This window comes from Sus scrofa, chromosome 18 (assembly GCF_000003025.6).
Source record: "Sus scrofa isolate TJ Tabasco breed Duroc chromosome 18, Sscrofa11.1, whole genome shotgun sequence".
NCBI classification, from domain to species: Eukaryota; Metazoa; Chordata; class Mammalia; order Artiodactyla; family Suidae; genus Sus; species Sus scrofa.
In genome coordinates this window covers 7352090-7368721 of record NC_010460.4, presented here as the reverse complement: position 1 = coordinate 7368721, position 16632 = coordinate 7352090, and the positions used below count along the sequence as shown (strand labels likewise).

General features: G+C 51.1%; 1 protein-coding gene across 30 annotated transcripts in view; it reads left to right on the top strand.

Moving 5' to 3' along the window:
* EPHB6 (EPH receptor B6) overlaps window positions 1-16632 on the top strand; it is a 73067-nt gene that overhangs the window by 51138 nt on the left and 5297 nt on the right. For 17 of the 30 annotated variants that reach the window (XR_002340344.1, XR_002340347.1, XR_002340345.1 and 14 more), the window contains 7 exons: window positions 12958-13156; window positions 13437-13501; window positions 13721-14474; window positions 15165-15320; window positions 15610-15948; window positions 16037-16161; window positions 16350-16512. Coding sequence is in view for 24 of the 30 variants with exons in the window: in XM_021078880.1 (XP_020934539.1) it covers window positions 13057-13156; window positions 13437-13501; window positions 13721-14474; window positions 15165-15320; window positions 15610-15948; window positions 16037-16161; window positions 16350-16512 (1702 nt within the window). In the remaining 6 variants the exon portion in view is untranslated. Of the gene's footprint in view, window positions 1-4999; window positions 5272-6288; window positions 13157-13436; window positions 13502-13720; window positions 14475-15164; window positions 15321-15609; window positions 15949-16036; window positions 16162-16349; window positions 16513-16632 lie in introns of those variants that run through there. The other 13 variants (XR_002340348.1, XM_021078891.1, XM_021078894.1 and 10 more) reach the window with 8 other exon arrangements.

Below are 16632 nucleotides of genomic sequence, written 5' to 3'. Positions count from 1 at the left end.
GTGCCCGATACTAAAATCAACATCATTAATTTTGCCCTTTTTTTTTCCTCTTGTATTCTTGATCTATCTTCTTATTCTGGTATTATTGTCATTTTAAGGTTAGAATCCCCTTTTTATTTTCCAGATGTCTTTCCTTCTGTTACTGAAAAAAAAAAAAGTCTATTTATGTCTCACATTGAATGTCCATCCAGGTTCATGTTATATTTCATTGGTTTGTTTTTCCTGGAGTTTTAAGTCATTTCTTTCTTTCTGCATGACTGAGATTTTATTTTGGCTTTTGTGCCTTTCTTTTTTTCCCCACTCTCTTTTCATCCCAGCCTTTTAAAATAGTTTCTGTATCTGCTTTTAACTCACTAAGAATATAAAGTGAAAGTTTTTTCTTCAAACTTTTACATTGTTACACCTTTTTCACTTTGCCTCAGATGTTTAAAAGATCTCAAGTTTTGTTGTGGTTTATTCTTTTTTTTTTTTTTTTTTTTTTTTTTTGGTCTTTTTGCCTTTTCTAGGGTCACTCCTGTGGCATATGGAGGTTCCCAGGCTAGGGGTCAAATCAGAGCTGTAGCCACCAGCCTATGCCACAGCCACAGCAACGTGGGATCCGAGCCATGTCTGCGACCTACACCACAGCTCAGGGCAATGCCGGATCCTTAACCCACTGAGCGAGGCCAGGGATTGAACCTGCAACCTCATGGTTCCTAGTCAGATTCATTAGCCACTGAGCCATGATGGGAACTCCTGTTGTTTATTCTTAATGTTGACTTGCTCTCTTTGTTATTGGTCTGATGGGCGAGTTTCCTTATGAATGCTGTGAGAGAGAGAGAGCAGCGCGCTAGCTATCATCTAAGACAAGGGCACATCCAGGAGCAGGAGGACCAGGAAATGCTCCAGCCACCTCTAGAGCTAGAGGCAAGTCTTTCTGCCTTCCTTTTAGGGAGGTGGGGATGTGGATGTTTTCAGAGAACATGATCTGGGACCAGAGTTAGGGGACAAGACTGCATTTGACTGGGAGAGTGGACCTTGGACCCTCTGCTCCATCTTTGTAGGTCGTCCCATCCTGTCTGGATCCCAAGGGAGAAGACAGAGCATAGACCAGGGAAGGGACAGTGGGGTGGCACCCTTATCAACCCTGTCTTGCCCAGGGGCACTGACCCCTCTTATTGATATCTAGGATGTTTTCAATTCATTGTTTATATGAGTGACAGCAGAGGAGTGATTTTTCTTTTGAGATGGTGTCATAGTTACTCTAGTGAGAGGAGGCTTCTAGTATTTCAAGTCACTCCACTAACTTCTTAGAAATCATCTTTGAACATTAAAATTATGTTTTAAAGGGGATGACCTGGGGGAGGGGAGTGGGGCTGCACTGTTATCCTATGAAAAGCCTCCATCTTCATAGACTGAAAGGAAAAGTAGCTCAGTGGGATAATTTTCCCTCATTTCTGATAGAGACTGTTGGTTGCCTAATATTCTTTAATATTCTTTATCTCCTCCTCTACCAATAACAGAATTTTTTTTTCTTTTTTTGGATGTGCCCATGGCATTCAGAAGGTCCCAGGCTAGGGATGGAACCCACACTACAGTAGTGACAAAGCCAGGTCCTTAACTGGCGAGGCCACCAGGGAACTCCCAGGACTTTAATTTTATTTGGGGCACATGCACTCCCCTGTCCCTGGCACGTAGAGTGTCTCAGGTGACACGCTCCTGGCCAATAATATATAAGAAAAAGTCAGTGAGTGGAGCATTCTTACTGGGTTGCTGGCTGATGTGCTGAGATCTGAGAACAAGGCCTCACCCCAAAGATGGAGGGGCAGAAACCTAAGTCTTTGACCTGGGATGTCCACACATTTCTGGATTCCTTGATTTGTCTAAACTGCTGGTTTAGAACTTTCCTCTTACGTGTAGCTAATGTCAGTCTCTAACTGATTGAGCATCCTGTTAGGAGAGAAGAGCTTTTCTTTTTCCCTCTATGCGCTGATGCCTTCAAATATCTTTTTACTATTACCTGGTTAAAGCAATGCCCAAGTGTAAGACTCTGGTGGGTAAATTTTGTAGATCACTCATATCCAAGGACTATTCAGGTTTATCAATCACCACTGGTAGACAGATCACCTGCAAACTAGGTTTGTCTTTCAAATAAACCAGTACTATGGGTTTACTCTAGAAGTTTCTAAATAGGGAAAAAAAAAATAGTTGTAGAAATTGGGCTTTTGACACATCTCCTGGGCAAAATGTTTGGAGACCAGGCTCCAGCTTTGGGGAAGATTGCACTTAGGGGGCCATAGGGTCTGGAGATGGTTCAGGGAAATGCCTGGGACCCTGTGAAATTGTGCACCTGGGGCTATAACTCATGTCTTGGAATAAGAGATCTGGGCAGCTCAGCCAGTTCCTTTATTGCTTTTTCCCAGAATTCTTATCACTGAAATTACTTATAAAGCTCTTTGTTTATAATAACACCAGCTTGCATGAGCCGTCCTAAAGGGAAATAAGAAAGAAGAAAACTGCACATCCTTGGGGAGTGTTAGATGTTGAAGAGAGAAAAGCCCAAGAAGGAGGCAAAAACGGGGGAAAAAAACAACAGCAAAACAGACAGAACCAATCAAAAAGCCATCCTAAACCAACTGGAGTTTTCCACTTAGGACCTTCCTTTGGCTCCAAGTTTACACTGTAGATAGCTGTGTCCCAAGATAATGAATTCTGTGAGACTCAGGCTTTCTTAGGTCCTGCCCTTCAGCACAGAGCAAATTTAAATATTATTTTTATCCACTTATTCTAAAACACTTCTAAGTGCCTAATGTGTGCCAGGCACTGAACACATTGTAGAAAAGATTTATGTCCAGCTTTAAGAAGGAATTTATTACTTTGCTTTTTAATAGCTGCAGATGGCAGCATAAGTTAACCGTGAATTCTGTGCTATCACCTGCTTTTAAAATTGTTGGATAACACAAAAATTATGATCCAGGTCAATTGTCATCACACATTCAAACCTCTTTAAATGTGCAATGGAGTACAATGGAGCTTCCCTTGACGACTGGATGCCTCAAATTTTATTGAGAAAAGAAAAAACTTAATTTCATATTATAGGCACCTATTGGGCAATATAAACAATGAGATACAGCGTTCCCTGGTGGCGTAGTGGTAAGATCTGGTGTTGTCACTGCTGTGGTGTGGATTTGATCCCCGGCCTGGGAACTTCCCATGGGCATGGCAGAGAGAGAGAGAGGGAGATGACAGACAGTAAAAAGTAATAGAGATATTTTTCCTATAACATCAATACCTAAGGGATTGCGGGTTACTACTGGAATTTCCACATTTTATAAAGTCACTTCTATGTTTTTGTTTGATATATGTCTTTATTTTTAACGTAATATAATTATATGCTCTTTAAAAAAGTTTCCAATATACCCATCACTTTTTGACAATCAGTCAAATTGTTACTGTATCATGAGTTACATAATACTGCATACATTATAAAGTCAGGTTTCTTGGAAAAGCTTTTCAAGGCCTTGGAGAGAACTGATTTGGAAAGGAAGGCAATTCTCTACCACTGAGTTTCAGAGCAAAAGGAAGAAACAAATCATCCATGTAAGTGGACTTATTATCTCCATGTCCAAATGCAGAATTCCTCAGCATCATTAGGCTTATTAATTGACCTGAGAGTTAACAACCCCTTTGCCCAGTGGGGGCTCGTTGAGTTGCCTTGTCGGTTCTCCACATGGCTCATTCGGCCAATTCATTAGAGCCTGTTTCTCCCAGGTGCTTGCAATGAGTTGCCTTGTTTGGCTTCTTGTGCTTTGCTTCTCATGGACCTCGTTCATAATGTTACCTAGTTTCTGATGCTCCTTAAGTGCTGTGTTTGACCAGCCCACTTGCAGCTAGTGGTTTAATACAGACGTCTCGAAGAAAGGAAGAAGGCCAGGAATGAGGTGGGACAGGGGAGTTGGAGGTGAGGGAGGCCAGATTCTTCCCTCCCACCCACCCCCTTGCCTGTGATCCTGGAAAGAGCCAGCAGGTGGTAGCAATACTTCGCGGGAAAGCCTCAGCTCAGCACTGGTAGGACAGGAACAATAGACCCCCCAATCCTGTCCCGGCTTTGAGAGGAGGTGGGCGGAAATATATATATTTTTCCCCCTCGCGGTGTCCCCTCCGTTCCTTAACACTTCCAGGCACCCGCTGCGAGTTCCTCCCACCGCCTCCCACCCGTGTGGGTTGGCTCCCTCTGGGGAGCGGGCAGGGAGGAGGCACCCAGGGGTTCAGCGACTTGCCGGAGCAGTGTAAGCGCCTGGCACCGACCTCAGGACTTGCCGTTTCAGACCTAGGCTTCCTGTCCTTGGGGGGGATGGAGGGAGGGAGGGTGGTCAGTCCCAACAGTGGGCAAGATCCGGGGTCACAAGCGCTGCGAAGAGTTTAAGCCTCCATCAGAGCCACTTTCCTGCCTCGGGTGCCTATCCACCCCCATCCCACCCCCGCACCCTCCAGATTTCTCAGTTTGTCTTTCCCTCCACCCCCTTATCTTTTCTCTTTTCTCTTTTTCTCAGCTCACGCCCACCTTAGTTCAAATCTGAGTAGGAACTAAAACGGTGGGTTTAGTTCCTAGAGTTGAAGCAGAAAAACAGGAGAGGCGAGGGCGCCCGGGTGTCCCTGCTTGGTCCTGGGCACCAGCCGCTGGCCAGAAAGAGCTGCGCCGCTCTCCCGGTGCCGGGGCCCGCGCCCGCCCGGGGGGCTTTCGACACGGCTCCCCCAGGCCCCGCACGCGCGCCGTCCTCCGCGCCCACGTCCCCTGCCCGGCGCACGGGCGGGCCCCAGGCGAGCCCCGCGCCGCCACCCCGCTCTCCCTGGCGCGCCGGGCCCGCGGAGCGGGGGCCGCGCACTCGCCGCCGAGGCCGGGAGGGCGGGCTCGGCTCCCCGGAAGAGGGGAAAGGGAGGGCGGCCGAAGGGGCCGGAGAGGGGCGGGCCGGGCGGGGAGGGACGCGGAGGGGGCGGGCCGGGCTGCGCTCGCTCCAGCCGCCGCACGGGAGCCGAGGAGCGGGCGGCAGGACCCGCGACCCGGCGCGGCGACGGCGGGCGCGACGCGGGCCCCGCACGAACCCCCGCGCGCCCCGCCTCCGGAGCAGTCTCTGCCGCCTGCCGCCCAGACCGCGAGGACCCCGGCTGCGGGGTGCGAGATCCCGGCACCCGAGCGAAGACGCGGGTAGCGCCCGGCGACCACCGGGAGCCGCCGCTCCGGCGCGGGGCCTCGGGGGGCGCAGACCTGCGGAGCCTGAGGTCGGCGCGAAGGTGAGCCCTGGGGTCGCAGGCGGCGTGGAGGGCCGGGGGTCGGCGTGCCTGGGGACAGAGGGATTAAGCTTTGCAGAAGTAGAGCGGCCCTCCAGACAGGGCCTTTGCAGATCTGGGGGTCCTTGTTGGGGAGTGTTTCATATCCCCCAACCCAACGCGAGATCGAGGTCTGTGAGGGGTGCGGACGGAACTGGCCAACCTGGCTCCCACCGCATTCATGCCTGTGACCAGCCGTCAGTGACACCCCCATTACCCTGCGCTCCCACCCCCCACTGTGTTTCCAGAGACACTCCGTTGGCGCTGATATAGGGGGTCCTGAACTAGGGTCCTCGCGGAGGCTGGGCTCCCAGCCTTCCCAAGAGGATTGCCCACCCCTCTGACTCCAGTGGCATCTCTCCAATCCCGGTGGAGCTGGGAGGAGCCAGGAGGTGGGTGCACACCTGCCCCCAGCTCCCCCACCTCCATCAGGGGATGCTCCCAGTTCCTGCTCCCCAGCCCTGAGCCCCAACTTGAAGCCAAAAGTCTGCTGCTGGTTGCTGCCCCAACTCCACCCCCTGTCTTTACATCTGGGTGCTTGGCCCTGCCTGCCCGACACCCCCACCCACCATTCTTGGCTGTCTGGCACCCTCTCTCCTCCCATCCCTAGGGGAGCTGGCACCAGCCCAGCATAGCCGATGTTGTAATGTCCCTGGCAGTGCCCATGGAGAGAAGCGGCTGGGCCTGTTCCCAATCAGTTCACCCCAGGCCCTCTCCTGCCAGGGAACTTGACTCAGGCTCTAGAAGAAGAGATGCTGGTTCAGTGGGAAAAAAAGCTGTGGGATTTAGGCAGCCAGGGAAACTGCCCAGATCCTGGACGCCGGGGTGTTGAGAGTTGCCAGGTACTCTTCAGAGGGGCCTCTCGGCTCTTGGAGGCCACTGGACCTTTTTTGTTGCAGGAAGACTAGGGCGATGGCTCCTGTGTACTCAGGTCTGGGAAAGAGGACGCCTGTGGAGTCTGTTGGTTCGTTCTGGGTGCAAGAAGATGGCTGGCCATGGCCGCTCTGTCGTTAGAATACTGGGGAGCAACAGGCAGTGATGGGCTGAGTGTGGAAGGGCCGGCTGCTCTCCCAGCTCATCTCCGTCTCCTGAGCTTGGCCCTGTGTCCCCACCACACTCCTCACTAGGTGGAAGGGGGAGGCTGGTGTTATGGGGCTTTGAGCCTGAGGTTTCCCCCTCTCCCAGCCCAGGTGTTTCTGCAGAAGGACCTCCCAGGGCGGAGCGTGGTTCCCAGCCTGACTAGGGGTGGAGTAGGGACAGACCCAGGGTGAGGGAGGAGGACGCGTGGGCATCTGCCACCAGCATGAGGACCACTAGGGACCTGCATGGATGCGCCTGCTGTCACATGCACCCCAGCACGCACTCTCTTGCTCCACACCTGTCTCACCTCATGCACCCTCCCTTACACACTTGCTCTCACAGGCACTGGTCCTGGCACTCGTGGGCTTTCTTCCACAATCCTCCACTTTCTCGTCTTTCCTGCACATGCACCCACTACCCCAGCACCCTTCCTTATGCCCTTTTCCAGAGCCAGGCCTGTCCTCTGCTAGTGCACAGCCAGAGTGGCTCATTCTAAGTGGCTGTCTGGCTAGATCCAGACACTGCCTGCATCTTAAAAGCCTCTCCCAGCTCCCCAGTCAGCCGGGGAGTGGGAGGCACATTTGTGTGCCTCTGCGTGCTCTGGGGGACATTCTCAGGGGCTGGAGGCCTCCAGGGACTCAGGACTGTCCTCTGTTAGGTAATCCACAAATTGGCTTCTCCAGCCAAGGCAGAAGCACTGGAGGAAAGCCACCTCCTCACTGTCTGCTCTGGATGCCTCCTTAAAGGCCATGGGCATCCTTTTCAAGGCAGGTGGCCAGCGCTTGAAGAGAGAGCTACCGAGACTGTGTCCAGGGTGGGGTTTAGAGGGCAGAGCCTGCGGCATTAAGCTAAGCAAGGATTATAATGGAATTTCCTGGGCCTTTAGCAGCTGCAGAACAGGACAGAGGACACAGGGCCTGTGATGCTGACCCCTCCCACGCTGACCTTGTGGCTAACAGGTGTGATCACCAGCTCAGCAACCACACCAGACACACCCGACACTTAAAACCACCGACCCCTTTGCCAGGCCCCCGCAGGCTGCTCTGCCTCCCTGTCTGGGCTCAGTTTGCAGTGAAGCCCCGTGCAGGTTCTAAGTGTGTAACTCTCTCTGCTCCCCGTCTTTGAAGTTGCAGGCCTTTGCTTGACATCACATAAGAGAAGCATGGTGTTATCAGTGGGACACTTTGAACTTCTCGAGAGAGAAGCTTAAAGACTATCTAGGAATAAAAGTTATTCTGCTTTTATTGTTGACATGATTTCACTCGTTTATTCCCAGGTCCTCCTGCCTCTCCACTCTGCTTTCTTCTTGTAGATGAAAATTTCTAGATATTTTGAAACCCAGAGGGAAAGATGGGGATGGGGAAAGGCAGGGCAGAGGATACAATGTAACCATGCTGCCTAGGTTTTATGAATATTTTCCATTTAGATTTTAATTATGAGATTTTGTTTTAATTATACAAATAAGATATGCTCATTGCAACAAGAGAAACAATTTAAGTATGTATGAGACAAAGTTAATAACTTCCCCCCCATCCTCCATTTCTGCCTCCTACAGTAACCAGTCTTAATGGGCCATTATATCTTTTGCCAGTCCTTCCTCTAGGTTTATTTGGCTTTTGTTATTTAATTTTTAAAAATCCGCTTTGTGACTCGAGGTGCATAAATTATATGTAAGGCAGCTTGGCTTGTTCATAAATTATCATGTTAAGCATTTTAATTTGAGCACAGTTAACTTTTTCAGTTCTTACAGATTTACTCATTTATTTTTAAACCTCTCATTTTTATAGAAAACAGAACTCAGAAGCTATGATTTATACGCGAAGAGTCTACACATCTTTAATCTTTGCCAGTTTGTGAAAGCAAAATACAGTCCCAATGCCTATGAAACTGTCATGCTTTTGTAAATTACAGAAATGTAGCAAGCTTGTGGATGTAATGTCACTGCTGTATCAAAAAGACATACAATGATATAACCAGAAAAAGGAGTTGAGGAAAAAAAAAAAAATCTGGCCATAGCCTGCAGTTTTTATCATGTGAAACTTCGCCTCATCAGTGTCATTTTCTGAGCTATCATTGAACATTCACATCTCTGCTGCTTCTGTTGCTTTATATTTTTAAAACCATGCACACATCCGAAATGTGACTATTTTCCTGATTGAGGTAAGTTTTCTGCTTTTTCAGGGGTCAGAGGATTCTAAACTCTGACTGATTCCTTTTATGAGCTGGAGAAGACAAGGCATCTCAAGCCGGCCACAGGGAGGAGGGTAAAAGGCCTGGCCTGTCTCCCTCTGTGTGGCAGCAGAGATGTGATTGGCTGTTCCCAGGGCGCACTCCTGGACCAAATGTGGAAAGACGTCCTAGGCTTCAGCCATTGAAGGCACCTTTGAAAATCAGGTTCTGAGTTCCTGCTTGTTTTGTATTCCAGGCATGTGATGGAGCTGCATGTTCTTGTCCCTTATATTTTTGCCTTTGGATCTTATTTCAAAAGAATCTGCAGTGGTAGGAATTAGTTGACAGCAATTTCTTCCCTATCTTAATAAAGTTCCCTCTATCCTTATTTTTATCCTTGTCCCAGAGGTACACTCAGTTTCTTTTTATATATTAAAGAATAAAAGACTTGGATTTATCTGGTTTGTTTGATATGCAAGAACTGACCTCGCTTCCTGGTCTCATTCAGCAATAATTTTTTTTTTTTCTAAAGAAACCTGTTTATCACCTTTGTCTTCTGGAGCCAAATCTAAAAGAGGTTCTCAACAAACAGCAAAAGTACCTTTCTGGGCCCTTGAAGATCCTCATCCATTTCTTTTCAGTGAATATCTTTTTGTTCTTAAGACAATTTCAAAAAATTACCTGTGGTCTCCATTGCGTTCTTAGTTTCCTGATTTCTCTTGTTGACAGAAGCGGGATGACTTTAACATGTTTTTAATTGCTTTTGCTCTTTTCTGGACCTTCTGGAGACAGGCCAGCTTCATGTCGTCATCAAGGGGCAATACTCAGGCGATGCACGCGCACCCTGTTGTAGCCACAAGCCACTGTGTCACTTGTATTGTGGGTCATCAGAGCAAATGCTTTGCCATTCATTTTCCGGAATGTTCCATATTACACAGCTGATATGATCTGCAGTGCATCTTTTCCTCTTACCTTTCTCTGTCTCTCGAAAAAAAATTCGCTGGGATATACCAAAAATGTTCATTATTCCTTCCCTATGGTTATTTGTCTAGTTAGACGTTTGGGAAGATAACAGTTCTTAGAGTTTCTTCTTTGTACAGATTCCAGAATTCATCCATGTCCTGCCTGAAAGAGGCTGTTCTAAAGAATATCTGCTGGGCAAATGGTATACCAGCCTTCATTGTTTTAAGAGTTTTGCTGGCATCTTCAGTTCTGGATAATAGCATTCCAAAAGGCTCTGTGACTCTGGACAGAATCTGTTCTGCACTAGTGTGTCAAGCATGTTGAGCCATTGAGAGTTTGAGGGGTGTACCTACAAGGTGAATTACCTTAGCATGTTTCTTAAGCAGCCACTGTTAACGGGGCCATGGTTTTTATTTCACCATCTCCCTGTTCTTTGAAACATAGATTTGATCTGGGAATGAGTCTGGTAGCACTGGGGACAGAATTTGCAAAGAACTCTGTTTCTTAGGGATAATCCGCCATATGAAAATGCTTCTCCCCCCCAGCTCCAGCTTTATTGAGACACAATTGACATGATATTGTGTAAGTTTAAGGGGGTACAATGTGAAGATTTGGCAAAGCTGCTTCCTTGTCTGCTCTCTGTTGAACTCTCGTAAATAGGGTTCTAGAAGCATGAAAGGTAGATTTCAGTGGCTAGTTGGCAGATATCCGATGCATGCCAGCCCATGCGGATGTAGAAATGGTGTCTTTTCATGAGAACCACGTGGAGATAACACTGAAGGCTTTATCTTGCAGCACAGCCAGCATTGTCAGGAAGAAAAATAGATTAGTAGGAATCGAATCATGATATTCAAAGTGAAATATAGTTTAATAGTTTGGTTTCAGCTTCATTGTGAAATGTATAATTTTTAGCTTCTAACTTCCAACTGGCTTTTAAAAAAACTTTCAATCTCTTGTCTTTTGAGTGATGTGCCTTTTGTTTTCTTCCCAGCAGAAATAAATGGCATCGACTGCTCTTGTCCATTGCAACTTGGGGACTTTTGAGACTCGGTCACGAGGACAGAGATAGCTCATCACTAATCTTAGACCAACAAACAAGGTCTGAGCCCCTTTGTCTTCACCGTGACCCCCTGGAGGCAGCCATGGCTCCTGGTCACGTGAGCTGCAGTGCTGTGCTTCTAAAGGCGCAGAAGTGTTTTATATAAAGGGGTAGCTTATCATACAGTCCCGATAGATCATTTTGAGGACATGACACTATTTTGATTCATTTTACTAAACAGCTATTATTTACAGATTTAAATGAGATATTAATGATTTCATTGAAAAATAATACATATTCAAGATTTTTAAATATAAAAACTAAAGGGGGAGTTCCCATCATGGCTCAGGAGAAATGAATCTGACCAGCCTCCATGCGGACACAGGTTCGATCCCTGGCCTCGCTCAGGGGGTTAAGGATCTGGTGTTGCCATAAGCCATGGATTAGGTCGCAGATGTGGCTCAGATCTGGCGTGGCTGTGGCTGTGGCCAGCAGCTGCAGCTCTGATGCAACCCCTAGCCTGGGAACCTCCATATGCTGCAGGTTCGGACCTAAAAAAAAAAACTAAAGGGAACAGAGTGAGAGTAAATGCACTAGCCCCATGCCCTCCCCCCTCTACCTTTTCCCCCAGGTCTTGTCTACCTTTCGTAAAGATCCTTCCATATGTATTACGTACACGCACATCCTTCTTAAGTTACCAGTCAGGAGAATATTGTATACAGCTCTGCAGTGGACAATTGTAATTTCACTTGGGAATTCTTTTCTTTTTTTTTTTTAATTATTTTTGTCTTAAGTTCTTTTTCTTTCTTTTTTTCTCTTTTTTGCCACCCTTTGGCATATGAAGTTCCTGGGCCCACTGTGCCAGGCCGGGGATGGAACCTGAGTCCTGGCACTGCAGAGACACCTGTTGTGCCACAGCTGGAACACCAGGAATTATTTTCATGTCAGTAACTAAACACTAGCCCTTATTCCTTTTTTGATTTAATTTTGATTTTATATGGGAGTATAGTTGATTTACAATGTGAGTTTCAGGAGTGCAACAGAGTGATTCAGCTCTGCATACATATATATCCATTCTTTTTCAGATTCTTTTCCCATATAGGTTATTACAGAATATTGAGTAGAGTTCCCTGTGCTATACAGCAGGTCCTGGTTGATTATCTGTTTTACATATAGTAGCGTCTATATCTTAGTCCCAGACTCCTCATTTAGTGCCCCCTCCCCACCTTTCCCCTTTGGTAACCCTAATTTTGTTGTTGAAGCCTGTGAGTCTGTTTCTGTTTTGTAAATAAGTTCATTTGCTTCACCCTTATTCCTTTTTCAGGTTGCGCCATGAATTTTTAACCACCATCCTTTTGATGAACAGTGACTTTAGAGTCTTTTCCTTTATAAACAATGCAGCAATGAATATTCTTGTTCAGACATCTGTGCAAAGGGACCCAAGCCTAGGGTCCCCTAAATGACGCATTCTTAGAAGCAAAGCTCCCAGGTAGATATTGCCAACTGTCCTTTTAAGAGGATACGCCAACTTGAACCCATAAGCACAGTGAATATCGGGGAGCCTATTTCTCACACTTTCTCCTAGCCAGTGCATTATTAACCTCCTAGGAGAAAAAGGCATGCACTGTTGTTTGCACATGCCTTCCTTTCGCTGTGAGCAAACTAGGGAGCATCTTTTCATGTATATACCGCAGACACTTATTTTTCTGAAAGCCAGAGAAGAAAAAGTGCCCCTTGTGGAGAGAGGACCTTTGCTGGGGAAATGTAGGAATGCGGGACCTCTGCAGCGGTGCTCTTCCCCCTCTGTCCTGGCTCCTTTATCCAGCAGAATCTTTCCGCCTGTGTTCTTTGCATCTCCACTGGCACCCTCCCTCCCGTCATGCCCACAGCTCTCCTTCTGCAGTCCCTCTCGCTTCACTGGCTCTCTGAAATGTCTAGAGTGTCCCAGTCTGATGGGGGTTGGGAGGTATTGGGGAGGGGGGGACCGTGTGTCCCCAGGGAAGAAGTTGCTTCTAACTCGCCTGCTTTTAACGAGAAGAATCTTCTGACTTTCAATACAGGGTGGCTGTAGGAGGAAGGGAGGAGAGTAAATGGAGAAAGAACTTGAATAGTGCCTTCTGGAAGAAAGGGGAAAATTGGCCCTGTGCTCTAAGAGGGAGGGCATGAAAAACAGATGCTCAGATGGGTCGCCTGCAGGATATAGCAGGGGGAGCGACCCGGCGCATGGCCCTCCACGATGGCTGACTTGGCATAGGTCAGGCAAGAGTCTGCTTCCTCCTGGCCCCGCCCGTGGTTGGTGCTGGGGCAGTTTGAAAGCTCTAAGGGGAGATACAGGGCCAGGTTTTGAAGCAATACAGTCACCTCCTACTTGTTTCTTCTGGTCCTGCGTGTCTCCCTAGGAAGCAAGCGTGGCTGCCAACCTCAGTCTTGCAAAGCAGCAGCCCCGCCTGGGAGCAGGGTGGTGGCCAGGGCAATGGTGGAAGCCCTGAAGATACCTCATGGCTGCTGAGGGGCCTGCCCCATCAGGGAGCGGAGTGGCGGGCATGGTGTGCAGCCTGTGGGTCCTGGTGCTGGTGTCCTCAGTCCTGGCTCTAGAAGGTAAGAGGGTGAGGAGACCAGAGAACCCTCACCTGCTGGCAGAGACTCAGCCAACGTGGGAAGTGGGAAAGAGGAAAAGGCAGGAAGGAGTGGAGACATCAAAAGGTGGGAAGGAAGGGGGCAGGTTTCAGAGAAAGGCTCTGGACAGACAACTGTGCTCCTGCTGGTCAATTAAATGACCCTGGGAGGGCAATTCTTTTTTCTCTAATGGAAATGGGGTGGGGTTCTCTGTGCCGGTAGAAGGCCTGGCCACTGGATGCCCTTTCTTATCTCTGGGCAGAGGTATTGCTGGACACCACAGGAGAGACTTCGGAGATTGGCTGGCTCACCTACCCACCAGGGGGGGTGAGTGTCCCTCTTTCATTCTGAGCCCAAGGCCTGTCCCCTCCCCTGCTCCCTAGAGCCATGAGTTGGGGAAAGAAACCCCAAGATGGGTGGGCTGAGAGGTCTGCCCTCCAGCATGTTCTCAGCTGTTTTGCGTGTCAATTCTAACTTTCTCTGGAAGAGACATGCCCCTGCCTCCCAGCCCAGAGCCCGCAATGCCTTCTGTGCTCTTCCCTGCAGTGGGATGAAGTGAGTGTTCTGGATGATCAGCGCCGCCTGACTCGGACCTTCGAGGCATGTCACGTGGCCGGCGCCCCTCCAGGCTCCGGGCAGGACAACTGGCTGCAGACACACTTCGTGGAAAGGAGAGGAGCCCAAAGGGCACACATCCGGCTGCACTTCTCCGTGCGGGCATGCTCCAGCCTGGGCGTGGCTGGCGGCACCTGCCGGGAGACCTTCACGCTTTACTACCGCCAGGCCGAGGAGCCCGATGGCCCGGACAGCATCTCTGCCTGGCATCTCAAGCGCTGGACCAAGGTGGACACCATCGCGGCAGATGAGAGCTTCCCCACCTCCTCGGCGTGGGCGGTGGGCCCCCGAGGGGCCGGACCGCGGGCAGGGCTCCAGCTGAATGTCAAAGAGCGGAGCTTCGGGCCCTTGACCCAGCGCGGCTTCTACGTGGCCTTCCAGGACACGGGGGCCTGCCTGGCCCTCGTGGCGGTCAAGCTCTTCTCCTACGCCTGCCCCTCAGTGCTCCGCGCCTTTGCCTCCTTTCCGGAGACACAGGCCAGTGGGGCCGGGGGCGCCTCCCTCGTGGCAGCCATGGGCACCTGTGTGGCTCACGCCGAGCCAGAGGAGGATGGAGGAGGGGGCCAGGCGGGGGGCAGCCCCCCTAGACTGCACTGCAACGGGGAGGGCAAATGGATGGTAGCCGTGGGGGGCTGCCGCTGCCAGCCAGGGTACCAGCCTGTGCGCGGAGACAAAGCGTGCCAAGGTGAGACACCCCCCCCCACTTCCCTTGCACTTGACGCTGCCCCCACCTTCAGGTTCCTCTCCTGAAGTGCCCACAAGTCATTTCTTTCCCAGAAGGTCAGGAATAAGCTATTTTAGGAAAGGACCCCTCTTTTCTCCAGATTTAGGTCCTAAAGCACACAGACTTGCTCTCATCCACTCATCTGAAACTTCTGGAAACTTCCATGGCAATCACAGGGGGTCCTAGGGCTGCAACCCTGAGAAGGAATGGAAATGAGGAATTTAAACTCCCGGGCTATCTTGGCATGGGGTCCTTTGCCTGATTTTTGCCATTTAGCTGGGCTGGACCATCCCAGGGCCAGGTGACCTGGAGGCAGGTGGAAGAGATGCATACAGCTAAAGAGAATGGTGCTGCTGCTGGGTGGAGGCTGCTGGAGGCTTCTACAGAGGGAGGTTATGCAATCAAGCCAGGCATCTACATCTGGTGCTAGGCCTGCTTGTAGCCTCCACCACACCTCACTTTTTCCATCAATGGAAATGCAATTCCGCCCCAGCAAAACAGCAGAAGTAATCTCTGCCTGAAGGAGAGAAAAAGGGAGGAGAGCAGTGAAGAAAAGATGGCTCTCAGGAGGAAAGGAGGACGGGAAGGTGGGGGGCTCAGGAGGGGGTGGGCAGCATGGGCCTGAGGCCTCTACCCTCCTCTGCCCCTCAGCCTGCCCTGGGGGGTCCTACAAGGCCTTGGCTGCGAATGCCCCCTGCTCACCATGCCCTGCCCGCAGCCACGCCCCTGACCCTGCAGCCCCTGTCTGCCCCTGCCTGAAGGGCTTCTACCGGGCCACTTCCGACCCCCCAGAGGCTGCCTGCACTGGTGAGTCCCCCACTCACCCCAGGGGTGGAAATGGGATGGGAGTGGGGCCAGGAGCAGGGGAGGAGCCTAAGGGCAACAGGTGCAGCCGGTTTGCCTTTGCCCTGACGTCTCTCTCCTGTGCCCTTGCTTTCCCTTCCCCCCGCTGCTCTTTTCCAACCCCACCCTCACCTGGCCCACCTCCTTCCTCTCCCATCCCACCTGAGCCTCTGCTTCCTCTCTCCTCCCCTCTGGCCCCTCCTTCCTTCCCCGATCATCTTCGCCCCACCCCCCACCGGCCGGCACTTCCCAGGTCCTCCGTCGGCTCCCCGGGAGCTGTGGTTCGAGGTGCAGGGCTCAGCGCTCATGCTGCACTGGCGCCTGCCTCAGGAGCTGGGGGGCCGAGGGGACCTGCTCTTCAATGTCGTGTGCAAGGAGTGCGGAGCAGGAGGCAAGGGCCCTTGTCGCCGCTGCAGGGATGAGGTGCATTTCGACCCCCGCCAGAGGGGCCTGACCGAGAGCCGCGTGCTAGTCGGGGGGCTCCGGGCACATGTGCCCTACATCTTGGAGGTGCAGGCTGTCAATGGGGTGTCGGAGCTCAGCCCAGACCCTCCACAGGCCACAGCCATCAACGTGAGCACCAGCCATGCAGGTGAGCCTTGTCCTTCCCTAAGCTTCCCTCACTCGGAACCCACTGCCCCCCCCAACCTGGAAACCCATGCTAACCCCCCCCACGCCAGTTCCCTCGGCAGTCCCTGCGGTGCACCAGGTGAGCCGGGCTGCCAACAGCATCACCGTGTCCTGGCCGCAGCCTGACCAGACCAACGGGAACATCCTGGACTATCAGCTCCGCTACTATGACCAGGTAAGGAGCAGAGAGGGTGCCTGGCAGGGCTGGTGGAAGCCAGAAGTGCCCCCATGGTGGGGCTGGAGGTGGGGGGCCAGAAGAGGTGCCTAGGAGCCCTGCAGCAGGGGGCTGTGAGCAATGTGGGTGGGAGCTGGGGTGAGAGGGGCCCCAGCAGCAGACAGGGAGTGAGTGGCTGTCACCCCCAGGCAGAAGATGAATCCCGCTCCTTCACCTTGACCAGCGAGACTAACACGGCCACCGTGACCCAGCTGAGCCCCGGCCACATCTATGGCTTCCAGGTGCGGGCGCGGACTGCTGCAGGCCACGGCCCCTTCGGGGGTAAGGTCTACTTCCAGACACTGCCTCAAGGTGAGAGAAGACCCAGATGGGATGGGAGGGGCCCAGAGACCATCCAGGCCTTGAACCTGCCCCCCAGATCCTCCATACAGCAGAGTGGCTGCCCTTTGACCTTGGGCTCTGTGTGGGGAG